The sequence below is a fragment of the Solanum verrucosum genome, unplaced genomic scaffold (assembly GCF_900185275.1).
Source record: "Solanum verrucosum unplaced genomic scaffold, falcon-dt-bn FXZP01000103.1, whole genome shotgun sequence".
NCBI classification, from domain to species: Eukaryota; Viridiplantae; Streptophyta; class Magnoliopsida; order Solanales; family Solanaceae; genus Solanum; species Solanum verrucosum.
In genome coordinates, this window is record NW_026020048.1 from 5619912 (window position 1) to 5642092 (window position 22181).

Below are 22181 nucleotides of genomic sequence, written 5' to 3' on the forward strand. Positions count from 1 at the left end.
GTTATTGTAAAAAATTAAAATTGACGGATGATCATTGATTTTATTTTTTTAAAGTAACAATTTCTTTTTGAGAGTTTTCCTATATTTTTGCGTGAAAAATAACCGACAAAAGTGCGTCAATTTTCTTTCTTAAGAAAATCAATGACAACCCAACGAAGTCTATCGAGTTTCAATATTTTTTTGTAGTGTTATTAATTAGCAATGAACATGAGTTTTTTTTTACTCGTATTTAGTTGAATGAAAAATTAGAAAGATGATATTTGAGTTAGTCCAAATACACTAGATACGAATAAAAAAAATGTGGTGTTATTTGGCAAAAATGACTAATTAAAAGATGACATGTGTCAATTGACCCCAACAATTATAGATTTTTTTTTTATGTTAAAAAGAATGAAAATTATTTCAAATAAATTTTATATCTATTTCTTAATAAAAAAATAAATGAAATGACAACCCATTTTACACAACCCCACCCTACCCAACCCCCTTTCTTCTTCTTCATCTTCTTCTCATCATCTTTTTCTCAAACCACACCTATTGCAAATTACTTGCAGATTCGATTTTTTTAAATAAATATTTTGTATTCCTAATATGTGAGAGAGAAAGATATTCAAAAAGATTGATATAATAGTGGTGAAGAAGTTTGTCAATGGTTACTCATTCGGAAATCGATTGCAAAGAAAAATCGAAAGGACCCAAATTAATTTTATCGAAAATTATTTTTCATTCGTAATACGTGATAGAGAAAGATATTCAAAGAGTTGGTACAAGAGTGATGAATAAAGGAAGCTTTCCAATGGTTAATCATCTTGAAATCGATTGTAAGGAGAAATCAAGAGGACCTAAATTAATTTAGTGAATTATTTGATATTGTTTTTGATAAGTTTAGTGAGTTTACAATTTTATCTGAATGGTAATATTTAATCGAAGGTGATCAGAAATGAAGATGGAACGTTGACTTACTTTGTTTTATCCCAATGTCCAAAAATCTACTTTCGTTATTTTTCTTGCAAATTCAGTTACTTGATTCAGCTTTTTTAATATATGTTGAAAAGAAATAGAAAAAGAAAAAAACAAAAAAAAATGGAGATTCTTTAGTTGTTTTTGAAAATTTAAATTTGAGGAAGAAGATGACTTGAGGGGGCGGGGAGGGGGGGTGCTCTTTCTTTTTTGAATTAAGAATTATAATTTTTTTAAAATATTAAAAAAATATTTTAATTTATTTAAATGCCAAATGTCAATTAAAGAAGAAAAAATGTAAGTTTTTTTGGAAAAAATAAAAATAAAACTGTATTTCAAAAACTTTCACGCACCCATAGGAAGTGAAAAACATTTCTTTTGCCACATCAGCATTTTGTGTTTGATAGGTACATTTTTTGAATAATTTAATCGTTCAATAAGTAATAGTCCTAGTTAAGGTATCTAAATAAAATATGCGAAAAACTTTAATAGACCGTGGATAACTTAAGCCTTTGTTTCATGTCATGGCATGTAAAATACACAAATCCCACTTTATTGATTCTTTGGAAAGAAGTGTCAAAATGAAACATAAGAGTTAGAGTTGAAGGGTTAAAAATGAAATAAGATTGAGTTAGAATGTCAAAATGAAATAAGATTGAGTTAGAATGTCAAAATGAAATTTAGAAATAAATTTAAGGTCTGTGTTTGACCTATATTTTTATATCAAAAACCAATTGAGCAAGAGCCATTTTGTCCCTTTTTACATGTTGTCAAAATGCCTACACATGTTTTTCCAATGATATTTTTTTCGCCTAAAACTGTCATATATTAATCCATTATAGACATAATATATCCAAAGGATCATTCAACATCATTTACCATCCAACTTGGAAATACTTTCCCAAAAAAAATAAAATCAGACAACAAAGAAATTAAAAAATTAACTACAGTATGAGCTACAACATTAAATCTTCTATGATAATAAATCTTAAAATGTCATTCAACTTTGAGGATTCATCTTATAAAGTCATTAAACTTTGTTTTGTATCAATAAAATCACTCAACTTTGAGTTTTCTTTTTATAAAATCACTCAATTAAATTTATTATAAGAAAATTACTTAACATGATAAAACTTTTTTGCTTGAGTTTGAGTTTTCCTCTTTTCTCTCTTCCATAAATAAAAACTTTACTCAAATATCTTTCTTTTTTATTTTTGGTAAATAGAGAGAGATTTTATACATACTAAACAGTTACTATATTTACTTGCATAATATTAATGATTTTGAACTTAATTGGATTATTACAAATCAAAGAGGAGATTATGTTTAGACTATAATTTCCTTCTTTAGGTGCTGCCTGCTAGTAGACTTGAGAGAAACCTTGTTGGAGGATTCTTCATGAAGACGTTTATTGTTAATTACGGTTCTTTCCTTTTTTTTGAAAAGGGAGTAATTCTTTTTGTAATTATTGCAAAAAAAAATAGTAAAAGAAAAGAAGAAAAACATATAAATGATTGAGATTTTCAGGAAAACAATTAATTTATTTTATCATGTCAAATTATTTTTTTAATAATAAATTTGATTGAGTGATTTTATAAAAGCAAAACTCAAAGTTGAGTGATTTTTTTAATACAAAACAAAGTTGAATGACTTTACAAGAGAACTCTTCAAAGTTGAATGACCTTTTGAGATATTTACTTGATAATATACAAACATGATATGCTGAAAGCAGGTATTTTTATTTGTGTGTGTGTGTGTGGTGGTGGGGGGGTCTAGGAGACTAGGACTAGGTAGTTGTACTTCATAAAAGGATATAAAGTTTACTACATTATTTATTAATGTAAGTTGTTTTTAATATTTGACCAACAGTTTTACCAGTTGAAATGAAATTGGTTGATAAACAAGTTCACTCTTGAAACAAAAACTCAGTTCATATGTCTTGTTAACCCAAGTTGGTACGTTTTTAAGGTGACTTTATGAAGAAATAGTACAAACTCACCGCCAAAGTGTCAAGTAGATTATTGTACTTACCGCTCCGACATGACAACACCAGCAATTTTCTCTTATCAAGATTGCTCCCTAGTTAATGGTACTACTACTAGAAAGAAATACTCCCTCCGTCCCTATTTACTTATCCATATTTTTTTTTTTAGTTGTCCCTATTTAGTTGTCCATTTTGACAAATCAAGAAAGGACAACAAATTTTTTCCTATTATACCCTTATTTACACTTTTTGAAAATTGTAAAAGTGTATGTTGTTTCCCTCCAATTTATTTCACTTTAATTCAAATAAGTGGTTGTAATTTTGAAGTGAAAAGTTGTCATAAGGGTAAAATTGTAACTTCACTGTGCTAATCATTGTTGCCTTAATCTGTGTGTCATTTCTAAAGTGGACAACTAAAAAGGGACGGAGGGAGTAGTAATAGTTCAACATAAAAAGAGTACATTCTCCTCTCTTTGTTCTCTATATAGTATTTTTTTTTCAAGAATCCAATTATGTGGTCATCAAGCAGGTCTTCTTCATCTTCATCTTCATCTCATTCCCCATTTTCTCCAAGACTCAAAACAATGGAAGAAGTGTGGAAAGATATTAATCTTTCTTCACTTCAAGATCACACTACTAATTACTCTAAAGATCATCAACATCATCTTCATGATCATAATCATCAAGGTGCTAATTTTGGTGGAATGATTTTACAAGATTTTTTGGCTAGGCCTTTTGCTAATGAATCTTCAGCAGCAGCAGCCTCCCCTGTTTCAGCTACAACTATGCTGAATTTGAACTCTGTTCCAGAGCTTCATTTCTTTGATAACCCTTTAAGGCAAAACTCAATCTTGCACCAACCAAATGTTAGTGGAAGAAAAAGGGTTGTCCCTGAAACAGAGGACAATTCTACAGGGGACAGAAGAAATCGGAGGATGATCAAGAACAGAGAGTCTGCTTCTAGATCAAGAGCTAGAAAGCAGGAAAGTGACACTCTCTTTATCTTAATCATCATTTGTTCTAGTATAAATCTTTTCTGTTGTCCTGTCGATTTTTAGCAATAAATTATGTTTCTTTATAAAAACACAACAGATAAACTATGTTGCTGATTTTCTCTGTTTTCTTTTTTTGGCCATTGATGATTTTTGCAGGCCTATTTGAATGAGTTGGAGACGGAAGTGGCACATTTAGTTGAAGAAAATGCAAGGCTCAAGAAGCAGCAGCAACAGGTCCTTTTATCTTTTATTACACCATGTTTTAAATTCTGTTTATAACTAATGACTTTCTTTAATTAGAACAAACAAATAAATGACTCAGAATTGATTGATGTTTTTCTTAATTTGGACAGTTACTCTTAGCTGCAGCTATTCAAGTTCCAAAAAAGAACTCTCTTCATCGGACGTCAACCGCTCCATTTTGAGAAAAGAAAGGCCTCTTATTATAATTTGTCGTTCTACCATTAGAGTATTAAGAACGACAATTCCCATTTTGCGGTTTTTTTGTTTGTAATATGAATTGACTGTTGTTTTGATGGTGGCCTTGTGAGCCGATGAATATTAGTATGACTAGCAAGGTAGCCTCCCTTCAAAATAAGAAGGGAAAAATAGAAAGACGGTTTAGTCTTTTATGGCAATCAAAACAATCACCAGCAAACAAGCTGGAATTCGTATTTCTGTAGCTATTCATCTGTTCCATCCAATCCTTTCTATCTAAATTTGGCTGGCATGTTATTTGTGACTTGTCATTTGAATAGACTTATTTTAAATAATTTTAAGCTAAAATCGTTTTTCAGCAGTTTTATAGTGTTTGTTTTTGTTTGGGTAAGCACTTGTTTAGAAGTTGAAATAACAAAAAAAAAGTAATCAAAAGCCCTAAATCAATCCAAACAGGTATTCTTTTTCTTTCTTTTAAAGGAAATTAATTTGAGTAATTGGTCATCATTTTATAATCTCACAAGTTTAAATAAAATATATTTAAATTATAAATTAATTTATGTAGGGATATACAAAGAAAATAACAAAAATTTTGAGTAATTAGTTCTTATATTATTAAAATCTCTATAACTAGGGGTGTGCATTTGGTTTTTCGATTTGGTTTTACACTATTCGGTTTGGATTTTTGATTTTTAGTTTTGTAAAAGTGTAACCCAATCCGATCCAAAATAAATTTGGTTTGGTTTGGTTTTCCTCTATTCGATTAGACTTTTTCAATTTGGTTATTCGGTTATGTCAATAATTAATAACATATATAACCAAAGTAATAATATTTAATCCCTTAAATATTCTTTCTAATATAAATCGTAAGTAAAACTTAAAACACAATACATATAAGTATACCTACTATATATGTAATTCAAACATAAATTATAAATGTAATCATCATGAAAGACAATAACCAAAAAGGAACAAAAGCGGTTAACTCCAACTTAATTCTAAACCTAAACATTATATATATATATATATATTATTCGGTTTTTGCAATTTTTCGTTTTTTATTTTTTAAAATTCGAAACCAAACCAAAAAACCAAACAAAGTAATTTATTAATCCAAACCAATCCAAATAAAAATTCGGTTTAATTTGGTTTGGTTATTCGGTTTAATCCGAATAGTGCACACCCCTATCTATAACTCTAATCAATAATCAAATAATTTGTTATAAATGGTACATAGATAATATGATTTCACATTTTCAACCCTTTCGCAAAATACAATTTTCTAGCAAAGAAGTTTTAATTGAATCCTTCTCATCCCTTCACTAACACACTATTAAAAAAAATCACTATTGCTATGAAACCCTCATTGATAAATGTTTAGTGACTATTTCAGATGATTGAAATAGTAGAAAAGAAAAAATATTAGTGACACTTTTCAGTATTTTAATGAAAATTTCTTTACTACTATACATTTTTTTAGCAAACTAGTCTGATGGTAATGAAGTGAAAAAGAATCAAATTTAATAACATAAATTTTTTATTAATTCATGATGGAAAAACCTTTATTTCTTGTAGTAATAATGGTGGTTACCTCAAAAATGTGATTTCGTTGAATAGAAAATTTCAAGGTAAAAAAGGTTTTGGTCAAGATGAATGATATTTTTCCCTAATAAGTAAACCCTACATTATGGGAATTAAGAATAATTTGGACAAGTGAATTTTGAATATTAAATGAAGGAGAAAAAAGTAAAGTGAGTGGTTGGGAGAAGGTGAGGCCTCGTGTAACGTGGTACTGTCTTTTATTGCAATTTGTTAATATGTTGGGTTGGAATAAGGAGTATGTGTAGTAGAGCATCATACACTCCAAAGTTTGGAATCATATGTTATTTGGGGTAGAAATTGTTTCTCATGTTGCCTATCACTTTCATATATATATATATTTTTTTCTGTTGTGCCATCACTGTCACTAATTTAGCCCAATGTTTTGCTAGGAATATTTATTTCTTTCTTCCTCCATATTATTAGTACTTATGTTACTTGATGGTGATGTTTGATGCTCTTTTTGTTGCATTTTGACGTATTACTTTCAACAAAGAATGATGGTCTTGCCGTGTACGTGAAATTGGACATTTATTCACAATCCTTATCATAACAATATATTCAGTAAAATTCACTATGTAGAGTTTGGAGAGAGTAAATTGAAGTATATGCAGACGTTATCACTATCTCAAAAAAGTAGCTAGAGAGAGTGTTTTCGAAAGACTCGGCTCAAGTGCATCATGAAGAAACAATGATTTAGATTTTTACCAGTCTTTACTGTGTAGTAATTCCAATATGAAATTTGGGATTCAATTTGTTTACGCAAACTTAAAGCATTCGTGTTGGAATTTACTATCAAAACTTAGAAGTTCGAATTTTAAATTTTCACCTATATATGTTACGTAAATTGGGATAGAGTGACTGTAATATTAGAAATAACCTTACTTCGAAGTAAAGGATACATGACGTAAGAGAAAACACAAAAAGAGTGGAGTCATTTTCAAGGGCCATAGAGTCATCCTCATCCTCATCCATGTCTATTGGAACCTTAGCCAATTGTGGTCAACAGATGTTAATGTGGGCCAATTGTCTTTTTTTCACTATATAATTGAATGTGAATCTGCTCTTTCTTTTTCTCTTTTGTTGCATCAATTATATACTACAACACAAGTTTTGATTGGAACAATTAAAGTTAAAATGTATGGTCCAGTTAGAGCTATCAAAAAGAGTCGTCCCAGTCCCACCCAGCCCAAGCTTCGCGGGACAAGGAATTTGAAGGGCTAGGGCGGGCTGGTCCTTCATTTGGTAGGGCCTGAAAATGCTCAATCCAACCCAATCCTAGAAGGGCCGAGGGCTGGGGCGGGCTAGCCTTTTTTTTTTCTTTTCAAACTTCTAATTCTATAACATCAAGAAAATGAGAAGATTTTCAAATCAAATATGACAAATAGTGGTGTTGTTTCAATAACACTAGCAAAAATTTAGTGCAATTATCATGTATCTCGCATACCAGATATGCGAGTGAGATAAGAGAGTGACAAGCAAGATGGGAGGGAGGCGAGGGTGCGAGTTTTGTATATGTATCCTAGATACATGCGAATCTACTTTGATAGAGTGTATCTAGAACGAATTAACCTAATTTTAAGTCCATATATTTCGAGATACATGTATCTGGGTACGAAGATTCATAATATTACAACATAGCGTGTATTCAAATTATTAGATTTTATACTAGTAAGATTATTGTAAATTATTGTTGAATAAAAAGTTTTGGCCCATGGGCCGACCCTGGCACAACCCCGATCAAGCCTCAAGGGCCAAGGGCTTATATAGACCGGGATTATAAGCCCTAGTTTTAAATGCGCTTGAAAAATCATATCCCAACCTTACCCCACTAACGGGTAGGGTTGGGCCGGCCCCATGGGCTAAGCCCATTTTGACGGCTCTAGGTCCAGTCAAGTCAATCGACTGTACCATGTTTAAGTTGGAGATCAATATTGCATTATAGTGGAAAGTAAAGTGACAAAAAAAAGTTGAAAAGTGTCTATAGGGAAATTATTACTACTCCAATTCAATATATTTCAATTAATAAACTATATATAAACTAGGCAAATTATTCCTTTACAAAAGTGTATTTTTTGTTTGATTCAACAGAATTTAGTAGATTTTAAATTCATGTGAACTCGTAAGGAACTTCATATATAGGTTTGAATTCAATTATTTTGACGTACAAATCAAAATCAGAAATCAAATCGATTGGTGTATGGTTCAGTTACAACTCTTATCTTCAATACTTTGTAAATAAGTTTTAACTGATGTTATTCTGTGTGTTAATTGGTTACCAAGAATCTAGTGTGTAACAAAAAAAAGACAGTGTTTGTTTAAGTAACATATTCTCAACTTATATAACATCAAATTCCGTTATCGTCCAGCGGTTAGGATATCTGGCTTTCACCCAGGAGACCCGGGTTCGATTCCCGGTAACGGAACTTTTTTTTTTCTTTTCGCTGTTTATATGGAAAAATTAATTAAAATGTTGTTTTCACAATACCATTGACAATTTAAAGTATCAAAAGGTGTACAACGAAAACTAGAAATCAATGCACCCCAAAAAAGAGCTGATACAGCATGATCGCGATTATAAGTGTCCTATTTAGTTTAGGGATTTAGGGACTAGGCCTGTTGAGGAACTGAGATGATTCATATGGAGAACTAGAGAAAGCATTTGTGACTTCTCTTTATGATTCCAATGTTTCGTGACCAAATATAGTGACTAGGCAATTCTTCGCACTGCTACATTATCAACATATTATTATATTTACAGTTGATCAGAAGCCAGCAACATGAAAAGAAGAAAACCATATAACCATCTCCTCTGTTAAATCCTCTGTTATTAGACACAATTTCTTTCTATCTTCCATCGAAAACCTACAAACAGGACACGTTCTCCGTGCACCATTTAACCACCTATCGACACATTCGCGATGAAATTCATGTAAACAAGGCAACACTCTACTATCTTCTCCATCCTTCAATCTTGATAAGCACACACAACACTTTTCACCAGCCACTTCATGATGAACTCTTGATTTATTCTGACTATTATTACTGGCTTGAATCACCTTTAACATCAACACATCCTTGAAAGTACAAATTGAGATAAGCAATTTCTTGAAAGCCATTTTGGGTTTAGAAGAAGAGTGATGAAACATTTTAATGTGGGATTTGATTTTATTATAGGAGAAAGGTCAAGGAAATAGTGGTTGTTATGTTAATTTGCGTGGGTTGGAAGGGTGGTTAGATTTTTATTTTTTGTTTTCAACAAAGGAGTAGCACCAACAAAGAGTGCAACTTCTAACCATTATTTTATGACATGCAACTGTTGAGTTCTAACTTTTTAAACTTATTTATTTAAGTCATGTGTATCACATAAATGTATTTTTTGAGTTCCTAAAATTGTCTATGTTACTTGGAAATTATGAATTGATAATGTTGCTTGAACTGTCACACTTGTATTCATATTTTTAGACATGCGAAAAGTCTTTCCGGACTATATGGATTATTTTTTTCGTTAGAAGTCTTTTATACATATTTCTCACCAAACCTTAGTAGCAGTTGATTAGAAGCATTAAAATTTTGCTGTTACTTGAAAACGACACCTTCACTGTTTCATCCTTTCTCTTCTTCCCATCCCGTTTTGGGATCTGACTAATCTAAATTCAGTTCCACTTTGATACATACATGACGCTCTTTGTTAAGACGACTTCATTTTCAAGACTTGAATCCGTAATTTCTAGTTAAGGATGAAAAAATAGTTACAATTGTATTGTAACTTTGGTGACTACTGTTTCACATTTTAGAACAAGGACATTTGTCGTAAGCAAATTGTTTCATATTTGTCTCGTTGACAATATGATTTTGTACAAAGGGGACGATCAATATTTGCTCCTGTACTATAGTATTTGAAATTGCTCAAATTTGCATTCCGCTAAACTTTTGTTCTATACTTCTTTTCATATATTCATCTTTAGCAAATTGTTTCATGTTAATGAGCTTAAAAGTGGATTATAAGTCAATCCGTTCAATTCTTACTAAGATTTGAGTACCTAATAAAACTTTTTACCAGAAAACATATCAAATAAAAAAATATTTCTTTAAAAACTACATAGTTTCGCAACTTCTTATAGATCAATTTGAATTGCATATCGGCCTAATTTTACAATGAACTGAAATGAGCAGGTCAAAATGAGTCCAGTTTTTAAATCAAACGGGTTATTAAATTTTACAATGGACTGAAATGAGAAGGTCAAAATGAGTCCAGTTATTAAATCAAACAGGTTATTAACATGCCGAAACATAAACGGGTTTGGAAGGTCATGATTATTTGAACTGATTTTGCCACCCATAGATTATCAGCCATACTGGACTTACTAATCTTTTTGTCTTCGTGAAAGTTTAACCATGATCTCCTATGATTTTCATCCCATTATTCCCACCTATTGACCATAAGCCTCGTACTTTGATGTACCATAGTAGCTGGCTAGGCCTTTATCAGACATGCATTTGTATTACAATTCGAATTTTATTCCTTGATTTATGGCTTTATGCTACATGGCTTGGGTTCACTCAACAACAGAAAAGGGGGGTGTTTTTTCTTCTTATATTGGGGGCGTGGGGTGGGGGTGTGTGATAAAATCTTCACATTAACAAAGATTGGAACTGCAACAGCCTAATAGTTGTTATCTTTTATTTTCACAAAAAATTCATCCATAGTTACACCATAATAATCCTGTATGTACACCACATAAAACAGATTCTTACATCACATACATGTATAGTCACCAGTAACCATGTAAACGAATGAACAACTCTGGGTCATTTATACACACTGAACCTGCGCATCAAAGAATAACATTATTGCATAGAAGATTTAAACACACAAAGGAAACTCACGTATCAAGTAACAATAGCAACGAACCATACCTCCGTATAGTGCTTTCTGATATTTTTAGTGCTAAAAAGCCAGGTTTAGCTTCTTAGGATTCCATGAATTGAGTGGTTGGAGGGCTTATTTTCGTCTTCTCTATACCTGCATCATTAATCGGTGAATCACTTTATTAAAAATGAACTTAAAGCCAAGTTTAGAAATTACTATGCAATTCCCAGCCAAATCTTGTTAAAACAAAAAAAAAAAAAGTATCCTAAACATATGAAATAGGGAGTGGAATTTTCCTGTGAAGCATACCATGTGTCCCACGTATCTTGACTTCGCGCAATTCTTGGACAAGAGCACAGCAACAGCACATTAAATGAGAAAGAAAATCATCAACACAACCTCCCTGAAAAGAAAAGAAAAAGAAAATCACCAGTGCACATGAGTTGACACAGCATGTATGATCAGGTACTTATTTTTTAAATAACTCTTTCTCTTTACCCTGATGTTTAGCTTTTTCCGAAGCTTCTTTCTGATGCAACATGTGTAACAACAGCAGGACAGTATCAAGGAATAAGCCATTAATTCATTACAAGCATCCGCTGAAGCTGCATCTCACACATTCAAAAGGTTTTTTTTTAGTTAGCTTCAACGTATCAAACGGAATAAACTGTAAAAAAAACAAGCAGAACTACAGCAGTTGATACAAAAGGCAAGGAAATAGTTCTTGAATTTTCAATTAGAGAAGATTGCTATAATATATCTGATTATGCCCACAGAATTTGAATTTATTTTTTTATTTTTTTGAAATGGGTAACTTCCACAGAATTTGAACTATAATGCTTCAATTTAAAGTTCAACATTTTATGGTGATTCAACTTAAAAGACATAATGATGGCCTTGTAGTTCGTATTCTTGCATAATCAATGTAATGCTAGTTGAGAAAGAGCTATTGACCAACTTTTGATGGGTCCAGTGACTTTTTAAATTGAACTTCAATGAACCAGTTCATCTAGTTCCTAAAGTTGAAATAGTTGACAAGGCTGTGCTAATACATAAGCTCTGTTAGATTACCAAAGATCAGAAAATCAACCAAGGAAACAAAAGTTTGACAATATCTGACTGTACGGTAGAGTGTAATGCTAAGATTTAACCGCAAACTTCTAGACAAAGAAAAAATGACAAGAGTTACTAATTGAACCAGTTCCATCATTTATTAACAAAGAGAAAGAAGATTAATAATTACAAAAAGGATGGTTCAGTTTTCACCCCAAATTACTCTCAACTAGAGCAATAATAGACAAAAAAGTTTTAAATGGAATATAAAGCCACTTACATATATGCCTGTCCGCAGCAACACTGGCAACTCTAGAAAATGTACCACAGGGAAAGAAAAGGGTTTTAATACCTGCATAGTAAATCCGGTATTAACTAGGATTATCTTGATATTGCACCTAATATAATGATATCGTCCCAAAATGATGATGTTTGTTATCAAGCGCTTTCAAGCATCAAAACATTGTGCTTTCTTTCTTAGCATAATGGGAATTAAACATCACAAGATACATGGAATGGAGAATATAGAACATTATTCTGGAACATACATAAGAGAGGTTCTGAACAGCAGCCCAGCAGATCTGAATGCCACTCTTCATATCGATGTGAACCCTTTGAGGAAAGCAGGTCATGTCTTGACGTAACTGATGAAGTGTTTCTGTAAATATTTTTAAGCATTTAAAAGAATTTGTTGAAAGCAGGCTATGGACCCTAGCCTCACACTTGATTTAAGAGATACTACAGCTTCCAACAGAAAATTACAGTTAAGCTACTATACTTAAGCAACTTACCTTGAAGTTGACTGTTTCTCATCACTTTTAGCATAATCGTCATAATATACCTTCTCATTATCAACATTTGAGTAACTCAGATCCAACTTTTTGAGAGGTTTGGCAGGTGAACTCTTCAATGATAGAGAGTTAGTGGCAACTACTTCTGTGACATCCAGAAGATGCTGAATGAATTCACACTGGCCTACATCTAAATTAGCTTGTGAGCGCTGTAGTTCTAGTTGGAGTTTTTCATTTTCTTTTTGAATTGCCTCATTGATAGGCACTCTTGGGTAAGAACAGGAAAGATTCTTCGTTAATATTATTGTATCATCTTTAGAAGGCTCTGGTTTCATAATCACTTCTTGCACCTTCATGTCTTCAACCTCCAGTGTGTATTCACGCTGGTCCATTTCAATATATTCCAACCTTTCCTGTCAACATATGGAAAGCAAGATCTATCAACTTGGAAGATAAACTAGATATAGGTTATTGTGAACATATGTATGTAAAAACTCTTTCCAATTGTGAGTGATTGCAGTCAAATAAAGTTTAAACATGCTTGAGTTGATATTTGAAGAACAAGAATATTAGGTAAAGTAACAGGTTACTCTTATTGTATCAGATGGACTGTCTTATTACCAGTGCAATTTTCTCCAACTTAAACATGATAAGAAGCTCTCACTTTAAGAGTTCTACCTAGATGGTTGAAATAGTTAAACAACACAGCTGCCCCCTTCTTCATTGTAATAGACTCAAAATAGACAAGGGTTTAGAATGTTGCCAAGTTATCAATGAAGTTAGTATAAAACCTTGGATACCAGGGTTCAGATCCTGGCGAAAACAAAAAAACTCTAGGTGATTGCTTCCCATCAGCCTAATCCTAGGTGAGAAGAGTTACCAGATAGGCGTGCGTGCTGGTGGGAGGTAGCAGGTACCTAATTCAAGCTAGTCCAGACACCACCATTATCCAAAAAATAAAGTAAGATAGACTCATAGTAGCTTCACTTTCCAAAAGTATATGGGCCTGCTCTCATTTATATTCTGAGAAAAGATGACTTGTCCATATAGAGAATTACCAAACAGTTTATGGTTTCCATAGTAATGAAAAGAGCTAATGGCTGTTAAAAGAATTCTGTACACCCTAGCCTTCAACTATACTCATCATCTGTTGTGCATTTGAGAAGGTGGAGATAAGAGAATCAAAGTTGTGGTGCAGGGAGAGAGAAACATAAATGTCTTCGAACCTTTGATGGATGATTAGTTAAAATCCAACCAAGTATTGGAGACAAATCAGTTTTTGAGGCAATAATCCCACACATACACATATGGAACAAAAAATGTTGTCAAGCTCTTTATTTGACTAAATTAATCCCATTTCCATATTTTCTACAGACCATCTGCTCGACCGCTCACGTAATTCTGAGGCGCTGCAGTTTGACTCTGCTGTCTCATGCTTTTCTTTCCCTCAATCATCTCATTGATTGTAAATCATCCCAAATCTCCAACACATGACCTGTGAAATTAGATTTTGGGCCTAACTCACACCCAAAAGCTAGCTCTAAGGGAGGAGGATTGTCCAAGCCTTATAAGGAGTCCACCCATCTCATTAACCACCAATGTGAAACTTTTGTCATTCTTTAACACCCCACCTCATGCCCAAATGCGAAGGTGGGTGGGCAATTTTTTATTTTTGGGGGCCCCAACATTGGGTGTGATGAGCCTTGCTCAGATACCATGTGAAATTAGGCCTTTGGCCTAACTCATGTCTAATACGGAGTCCACCCATCTCATTAACCACCAATGTGGGACTTTTGTCATTCTTTAACATGACCCACCTTATAATCTTGTGGAAAAGGAACTACTCATCAAATAGCTCTATTTTGCAGGAAACAAAATGTATTAGAAGCTATTGTACAGTTAAATGTGTGATAGTTGATGCAGTTTATGCTTTCCATAAGAAAGCTGTACTGAATATAGTTGTCTCATATTTGTTACCTCAATTGTTTTTACACCATCCTAAAATCTCAAACACATGACATACCTGATAAACTTAGTAAAAATGGACTATTTATCATATATAGAGCTCTAATTTGCTAGAACCAAATATTTGTATTAGAAGCTATTGTACATTAGTTGATCCCACTTTGTGGTTTCCCCTGGAAAGCTATAAAGAATAAACTATGGGATTTTGTGCCACTATTGTTGGTTTATTGTTACTTGTTCCCTGATACAAACATATTCATGTTTTGATGGCTTTGGCAAAGCAAAGAAACAGGGATCAAATGCCAAATCTGTCTTATTTTTCCTCAATACCATAAAAGAAATGTTGAATAGCAATTAACCAATCAAGTAATTTCTGATGATATAAAATGGGTGAAAGATTTGCAGGATAAAGAAATCTCATATCATAGCTCATAACATGGGTATCAAACAGACATCCAGAAAGGCTACCTAACCAAGAGTTGCAGATACCAAACTTGGAATTTATCCTTAGTTCCTTCCCATGTCATTAGCAAAAATGAGAAAGAACAAAGATAGATCTTAAGATGGAAGAGCAATGAAACAAACAGATAATGAAAGCATATAAAGCTGAAGGGAAAACACTATGGACAAAAAGAGCAAAGTCTCCATACCCTGACTCGAGCATTATCCACCAGAGTGATAAGAGGAATAATCTTCAAGTATTGGTCAATCTCATTCTGAGCCCTGCGAAACTGGTATACAATGTTCCACCCCATAGCCAACAGATAAAGGTAGCTCCTGTCCTGACAGCTGTTGACCAATAAATAAGACCTCCTCAATGCATCTTCAAGATGTTCCAATGGCTCTCGGGTTTCCGGATACCTCTTAAGTTCAGTAATCTTGAGCTGCTCCAATAAATTTCCAATTAGCTTGAGATGCTGTGCAAACTGCCTGCAATTCTTCTTGTGCATCCGGGCTGTGGCAGCAGCTTTCACAATCATCCCAATTAGCCTCACCGCATCTATTCCAGTAAGCTGTGCGATATTTGCAACATCCCCAAAATGGTCCAATGAAGCCATATGTAAATCCTAAATTATTCCCTCAACTCTCTCTAAATTTCAATTCAATAAGAAGCACATCTCCAGATCAGCAGGATGACCACTATAACAACAGCAACTCGCTCAAAACTTTAACAAAAAATCAAGATGTCTCCACCAGCTCTTTTAATCAGGCAGGTTGAATTCATTAAGTAAAACTCGGGGAGAACAACATTGCCGACTTAATATAGACTTCTATAAAACATTCGTTATGCATAGTTCATCAGATTCAAGTTCCAGTCAATGTCGCAGACATGCAGTACCATCAAAATACACTCAAAAGCATCATATGTAATCAGAATGCACCCAAAAGGATTGCTTCCAACAGATCCCGTTGTAATAGAAGTGCAGCTATCAGAATTTCAGCTGCGGAGAAATCTCAAAAGAATGAGTCAACGACATATCAAAAATAGCCTATAATAATTCTATTTACCTATTCACTTTTTCTTCACCAAAAAAAAAATTACTAATAAAATGGAAAGGAATTGACACATTTTCAGTAGAACTCCATCAAAATTACAACAAACATTACCTGAATTAACCGTGACGCCGTTAACCTCACTGTACTCCACCGCAATCCCGTAGTCCTTTCAGCATTCCTTCCAAGCTAAACCTATAACAGAATTCAATTCACCATTTACACAACAACAACAACAAAAAAATTGAAGAAAAAACACTGCACATATCTCCATGCATATATTCACACTAACACTACACTCGATTTATGCAAATGTACAAGTTTTTCAAACTGAAATCACAAAAAATCCAGTTATTTCGGTAACGACGCAGACTAGTACTAATAAAATTGTTAATGCAATTTCCTATGAACTGGAAAAAAAAAAACGTTGAAAATTGAGAAGAAATGGGCATGGTTTTCTGTGATTTACAGTCATAAGTTTGCGAGAAGAAGCTTCAGTTTTGGAACATTTGTTAGTTCCCAAAAACTGTTTCTCCGTGAACCAGAGAAGAGAGAGAGATAAAGACGACTCACGTTTCTCGTCGGTGTCTGTTGTCTGGGAGCTCCGTTATCTGCACTGTTTTACAGAGTCAGAAAATGGATACTTGTGGGACTTTTATTTGACCGAGAGTGTATACATTCACTGTGTTGTTGCCTTTAATTGACTGAAACACCCTCAATATTTTTTAGTTTTTCGTATGTGCCACTACCCTTCACGGGTTTTGCAATTTTATTTCTTTTTTTGTCAAACCGGTTTCGAAATTTTTCTTTACTGAAAGAATACATTACTACTTTTTTGTCACAGTTCACCTTTTGACTTAATTTTTTTTTCTTTTTCAGACACAAACGGTGAAACTCACATGATATGCTCATACTGTTCTTTATTTCTCTATTTTTTTATTATTATTTTTGTAAAAGTTATATATAAACTTGAATTTCGTTAAGGGATTTCTGTAGGACTAAATTTTAAGAATTTTTACAACGCAACAACAAGTATTTATGCTGGCTGTAATATGATTTTGTTAATACTATGATTTAGGTACTAGAGTATATAACTACTAGATGGGCAATTTCTATTTTATATGATAATTAATAAATTATTAATTAATTAATTAATTTTATTATTAGAAATTATTCATATTTAGAAGGCTACATTAATTATAGAAGTAATAACAAGAAAATAAGTAATTTTATTTTAATTTAATAAATAATTAAATAATATAAAAAATTAATTTTACTAAGATATTCTATCTAATATGGGATCGAAGGAGTACTAACCTAAATAAGGAATGAAGTATATTTATTTATTGATTCCACGTTGGTAAAGAGGACTATAAGACAAGTGGTCTGGTAGTAAATGTTTGGATTTTCAATTGACATTAACTTTTCTTTAGTGACGGTGGACAAGAACATTACACCATCAAATTATTTTTAGAAATACTTATTTCTTTTAAATTAATTATATATTTTTCCATTTAAAATTAATGATTTTTCATCTTGTCCTTTTCTTTTTTCCTTTTTGATTTTTTAAAACAAGTTTTAAAAATCTAATATTTTTTTATTTGAAAGAATGTTCAAATATTTTTGATACTATCGCCTTTGAGTATTATTTAAATAAATTAGAGTACGTGTGATAGTATATGAATCAAAGTTTGTTTTCAATTAGTTTATGTATTGTTGATTGAATGAACTAAGAAGAGAAAATATAGTCTAGAGTAATAGAAGCACCTATCCCAAAACTTTTTCATGTTGCGAAGAAGACTTAATAAGTTGTGAATAATTCTTTTATGAGATTAATTAGTCTAGATTTTAAAAGAAAAAAAAAGAGAGTAAAAAGTTACTTGATAATTGTCTCAAATTGCTTTAATGGTGTTGATGGAGAATAAGGTGAAAATAACGAGGACAAGAAAGCAGTGGAAAAATCCTCCTTATTTTTGACAACCAAATAAGAATTCTAAACAAATTCCTAATAGGAATCCTATAATTAATTTAGGGTTTAAGTTACAATATACTATTTTTTTTTGTTATTTTTATTTAAACATTAATAATATGTGAACATATCATAATAAAAGAAATAAATATTCCTAAAAATGAATCGACTGTGTAATTTTTTTTTTGTCTACTGTCAATTGTGAGAAGCTAATCTCTTTTCAGTTTGCTTTTAGTTAAGCGGTGTCTCACCTAACCTAACTACCTCTCTGCAGTCTGCACTGCCCAAAACGAGAATATTTAAACCATATTTCAATTTTTTTTTGGAAAAGTATATTGAATCAAATATTACTCTGTTGGTTCATTTTGGACTTGGAATGTTTTTCAAAAAATAAAAATTAATATGAGTGTTTTATCACAATATTTTTATTAGTTGATACATAATTTTAGATTTTGCAAAATAATTTGAGAATTAAGTAATTTATTATGAGAGTAAAACATGAAGAATAAAAAATATTTTCTCTTAATATGCTATAAAATGACAAGTAAAATTGAATTGCATGAAAATAGTGGACACAAAAAAATAAACTAAAAAAATACTTACTCTATAACCAAGCACAACTTCACGATCAAATGTTCACTAAATATTTCTGTACAATATTAGTCAATATTTTATAATTGCCCAATACTGTAGTATGATAGTATCTAATTGTGAATACAATAATTTTTAATATTTACCAAAGCATACGCACACTCCAAACCTCAAATTTCGTTGAACACCGAAAATTATTTATGCTATCATACTACAATATTGGGCAATTATAAGTTCAGCTTCCTTTCCCTTCACCTTTAACCTTCTGAATCTTCCCGCATTTGCTTCAAATAGAAAATTTTGGACTCAAAATGTGCCTTCATAAGTCATTTAGATTTTACAAGTGTTGAACTCTTTCATCTTAGCTAAGATTAATTTTTTTTTATACAAGGTTGATCAGAAAGCATACACGGAGAGATGGTTGGCAATGAAAAGGGCATTTGTGTCATTTGGACAAGCAACTAAAAACAGTAAGGAAACTGTTCCAGTTAGGAACATCGAATTATAAGACAGAAAATTACATCGTTTTTATAAGGTTAAAGTCAATTTATTTATGTTTATATAGTAGATAATATTGAACTCGCTTGACTACATCACATATTTACATGCTTATATTTTAAACTTTTTAAAAATTCTGATTCCGACACTTTTTCGTTAATATGTGTAAATTACAAATTACAATTGTCAAAAATGGGACCAACGGATATCCTTTGGAACAAGGGGCACATGCGTCCCAAGGACACGTCCCCTTTACTTTAGCGGTTGGTTGTTTTCATCAATTCTATGTGCCCATTATTCTCGCTCCTTAATTATTCATATTTTGTTCTTCCTATCCTATTTGAATGACAAAAAAAAGAAACTACTCATATAAGACAAATAGTCTCAGTCCGATGCAGTAAAGAATCTTTTTTCCAATATGCATACAATTTTAGTTATTATATATAGAAAAACTAACATAAGAATCTCGTGAAGATATTCACTCTGTCATTACATTATACTCCAGAGTTATCGATTACTTGTTATTAGATCTCATCATTCACTACACTAATTCTTAATAATGAGAACATTCTCATTATTATCAATCTATATATATATATATATATATATATATATAAAACTAATAATTCGGATATCCGGCATAATTATAGAAGAACGTGTTTGGTAAAAAAATAAATAAATTACTCCTTAGTTAAAAAGACGTGAGAGGATACCCGACATAATCATGGAAGACTCAAGCCATGCATCATATCGAGAGATTCGATATTTAGATTATTAGTAATATTGCCTGAAGTCCCACGTTGAGGTAAAAGTAAAACACTCCTTAATAAAAGCGATTTCTTACTCCGAGAGATTCGAAGTTGAGACCACCCAGTTACCACTCCACCATTTGTTGGTAGATAGTAATTAGCTTCGATGTACGTAGGTATTGAGAGTTTTGAAGATTTATAGTAATTACTAAGGGGAATAGCACTGTCGACGGAAGTTATACATTTTGAGAAGGAATTGATTAATCCATGATAGATAAGTCTATAATATTATTGTAGACTTGTATATAGTGCCTAAAATATTGTAATCCAGTGTATAATGTGAAGTAAGTGAAGTATATAGGTGGTCCAGTTTGTCCAATGCCACAAATGTTAAGAACTTAGCATAAATTTTTAAGTATTCTAGACTTTGATCATGTTATTTAATTTGGAATCCTAGTATCCTACCACCATATTAAAATTTACGATAAACTCATTCTACATGATTTTATGGGAAATTAAGGAATTACTTTAAAAATAAAAATTTGTCATTAGCTAATTGAATACTTGTACAACTTAGTTACTAATTAATTAATGATGATTGTTTACCGTTGCAGAATGTTAGGTGTTTGAGGAATATATGTCATTTCCCAACGCTATAGGTAATTGACGCTTCGACGGATGCAACATGATTCCTTGCTTCAGGTAGAGTGGAAATGAAGAAATAGATGAAATATATTTCACTAAACATTTCTGATGTAAACATTCGTAATGAAAAAAAAAAATCAATAGAAATCCCTTCCCTCTTTAATAGGTTTTATATCATGTGAATAAGTATCATTATTATTTTTTAGCTTAAATAACTTTTAAGCATTCTTAAAGTGTTGTGATAAAATTAAAAAAATTAAAATGAAGTACTTGTTTTTAAGTCAAAATAATAAATATAAATCAACACATAAGCTAGATATCCTAACTTTAATTTTAAATACAAAAGCAAAAGGTCAATCCAACTCGTTTGGTGTGAAGGATGGGAATAAATAGTCCTAAGATAAAAAAAATTAGTCCTTGGATTAAATTTTAGTGTCTTGTTTGGTTGACATGTTTGAGATAACTTATCCCACCATTTATACCATAGTGATGAGATAAGTTAAATATGAGATAAGTTATCCCAGAATAACTATTCTCAGGATAATTAATCTTGAAATAACTTGTTCCCAACCAAATGATCCCTTCACTCAACAATCAGTCATTTTCTTCTGGATGCTTTAAATGGGGCTTGTAACCAAAGTTAGGTAGCTTATCTGCAAATCTATCGTGCGACAATTCAGCAATTCAGTAAGATAGTCTTTGTCAACAATTGCTAAAGCACTATATGATATATATTTCAATATATAACTTTACTTATTTATTTGTTTTATGTATAATAAATGAAATACACAAAAAAAGGAAAATTCTCAGACATACAACCCATTGTTCTATATATTCTCGAGCAAACAAACAAAATGAGCAACAAAACACAAGGATTGATTATCCTAATTATTTTATGTTTTTTAAACTTTTATATTGGAATACAGTCTGAAAAGTTATATCATGGTGCCCATATATGTTTAAAATTTTAAACCTACGAAAGGATGGCTTTTTGTGCAGGCAGTTTTATACTCCAAGTACTTTTAAACTTTTTCTCTAATTTTAAAAGACTTAAGAAAGGGAACTTTTTTGGTAGTGGAGTATCACGGGTGCGATTCCACAAATGTCATAACTCATATATATGGTGGAATTAACGTAACCAAAGTTGCACGCCTTTATATATATATTCTGTTTGCAGCTCAACAATCATTGTCTTATTCTAACTTCCACCATAGTATTAAATAAAAATATTCAGCCGCCTATACTTATTTGTGTCTTGTGATTTATCGATTTTTTTAAAAAATCAAAGAAGATTAATTCGATGTATATGTTCATAAAAAAATTATTCCAAATTGTATCTTTTCATTATAAGTTTCCAATTCACATAAGAATTGTGAAGATGTAGTTCAAACTCGGTTTCGTTTTGTAATAAATTTTATCAATAGGTAAAAAGATCAAGAAATTAATCTATGTCACACTGGTGTGGGGTTCGATACTCCCTCCACACACCTATAGACTTTCATTTGAATCGTAGACATCAAAAGTGTGTACAATCTAAGACATGAATGTAATAGGTAAACAATGAATTAGATTAAGTT

General features: G+C 31.7%; 2 protein-coding genes and 1 non-coding gene across 3 annotated transcripts; 2 read left to right on the plus strand and 1 right to left on the minus strand.

The window, feature by feature from the left end:
- The first annotated feature begins 3456 nt into the window (after nucleotides 1-3456).
- LOC125822897 (protein FD) lies at nucleotides 3457-4364 on the plus strand. The gene is made up of 3 exons (XM_049502363.1): nucleotides 3457-3923; nucleotides 4092-4173; nucleotides 4293-4364. The coding sequence occupies exons 1-3, from the start codon at nucleotides 3457-3459 to the stop codon at nucleotides 4362-4364; spliced, it is 621 nt and encodes a 206-aa protein (XP_049358320.1).
- Nucleotides 4365-8330: 3966 nt separating this feature from the next.
- TRNAE-UUC (transfer RNA glutamic acid (anticodon UUC)) lies at nucleotides 8331-8402 on the plus strand. Its single transcript has one exon. It is a non-coding gene; the product is annotated as a tRNA-Glu (tRNA).
- Nucleotides 8403-10674: 2272 nt separating this feature from the next.
- LOC125822891 (protein MID1-COMPLEMENTING ACTIVITY 1-like) lies at nucleotides 10675-16754 on the minus strand. Its single transcript, XM_049502355.1, has 10 exons — nucleotides 16726-16754; nucleotides 16267-16347; nucleotides 15309-16100; nucleotides 12694-13106; nucleotides 12451-12560; nucleotides 12183-12254; nucleotides 11348-11454; nucleotides 11159-11252; nucleotides 10897-11002; nucleotides 10675-10807 (listed from the first exon to the last, which is right to left on the minus strand). Exons 3-9 carry the CDS (start codon nucleotides 15714-15716, stop codon nucleotides 10950-10952), a joined length of 1257 nt encoding a protein of 418 aa, XP_049358312.1. The 5' UTR covers nucleotides 15717-16100; nucleotides 16267-16347; nucleotides 16726-16754; the 3' UTR covers nucleotides 10675-10807; nucleotides 10897-10949.
- Nucleotides 16755-22181: the final 5427 nt, after the last annotated feature.

Bases quoted from the DNA above. Each gene is read 5' to 3' on its own strand.
- LOC125822897 (XM_049502363.1), top strand. From the start codon at position 3,457: ATGTGGTCATCAAGCAGGTCTTCTTCATCTTCATCTTCATCTCATTCC. The intron at 3,924-4,091 runs GCAGGAAAGTGA...TTGATGATTTTT, and splicing joins TCTAGATCAAGAGCTAGAAA to GCAGGCCTATTTGAATGAGT. The intron at 4,174-4,292 runs GTCCTTTTATCT...TAATTTGGACAG, and splicing joins TCAAGAAGCAGCAGCAACAG to TTACTCTTAGCTGCAGCTAT.
- LOC125822891 (XM_049502355.1), bottom strand. From the start codon at position 15,716: ATGGCTTCATTGGACCATTTTGGGGATGTTGCAAATATCGCACAGCTT. The intron at 13,107-15,308 runs GTATGGAGACTT...ATATGTTGACAG, and splicing joins TGGATAATGCTCGAGTCAGG to GAAAGGTTGGAATATATTGA. The intron at 11,253-11,347 runs GTAAAGAGAAAG...TTTTCTTTTCAG, and splicing joins GGAAAAAGCTAAACATCAGG to GGAGGTTGTGTTGATGATTT.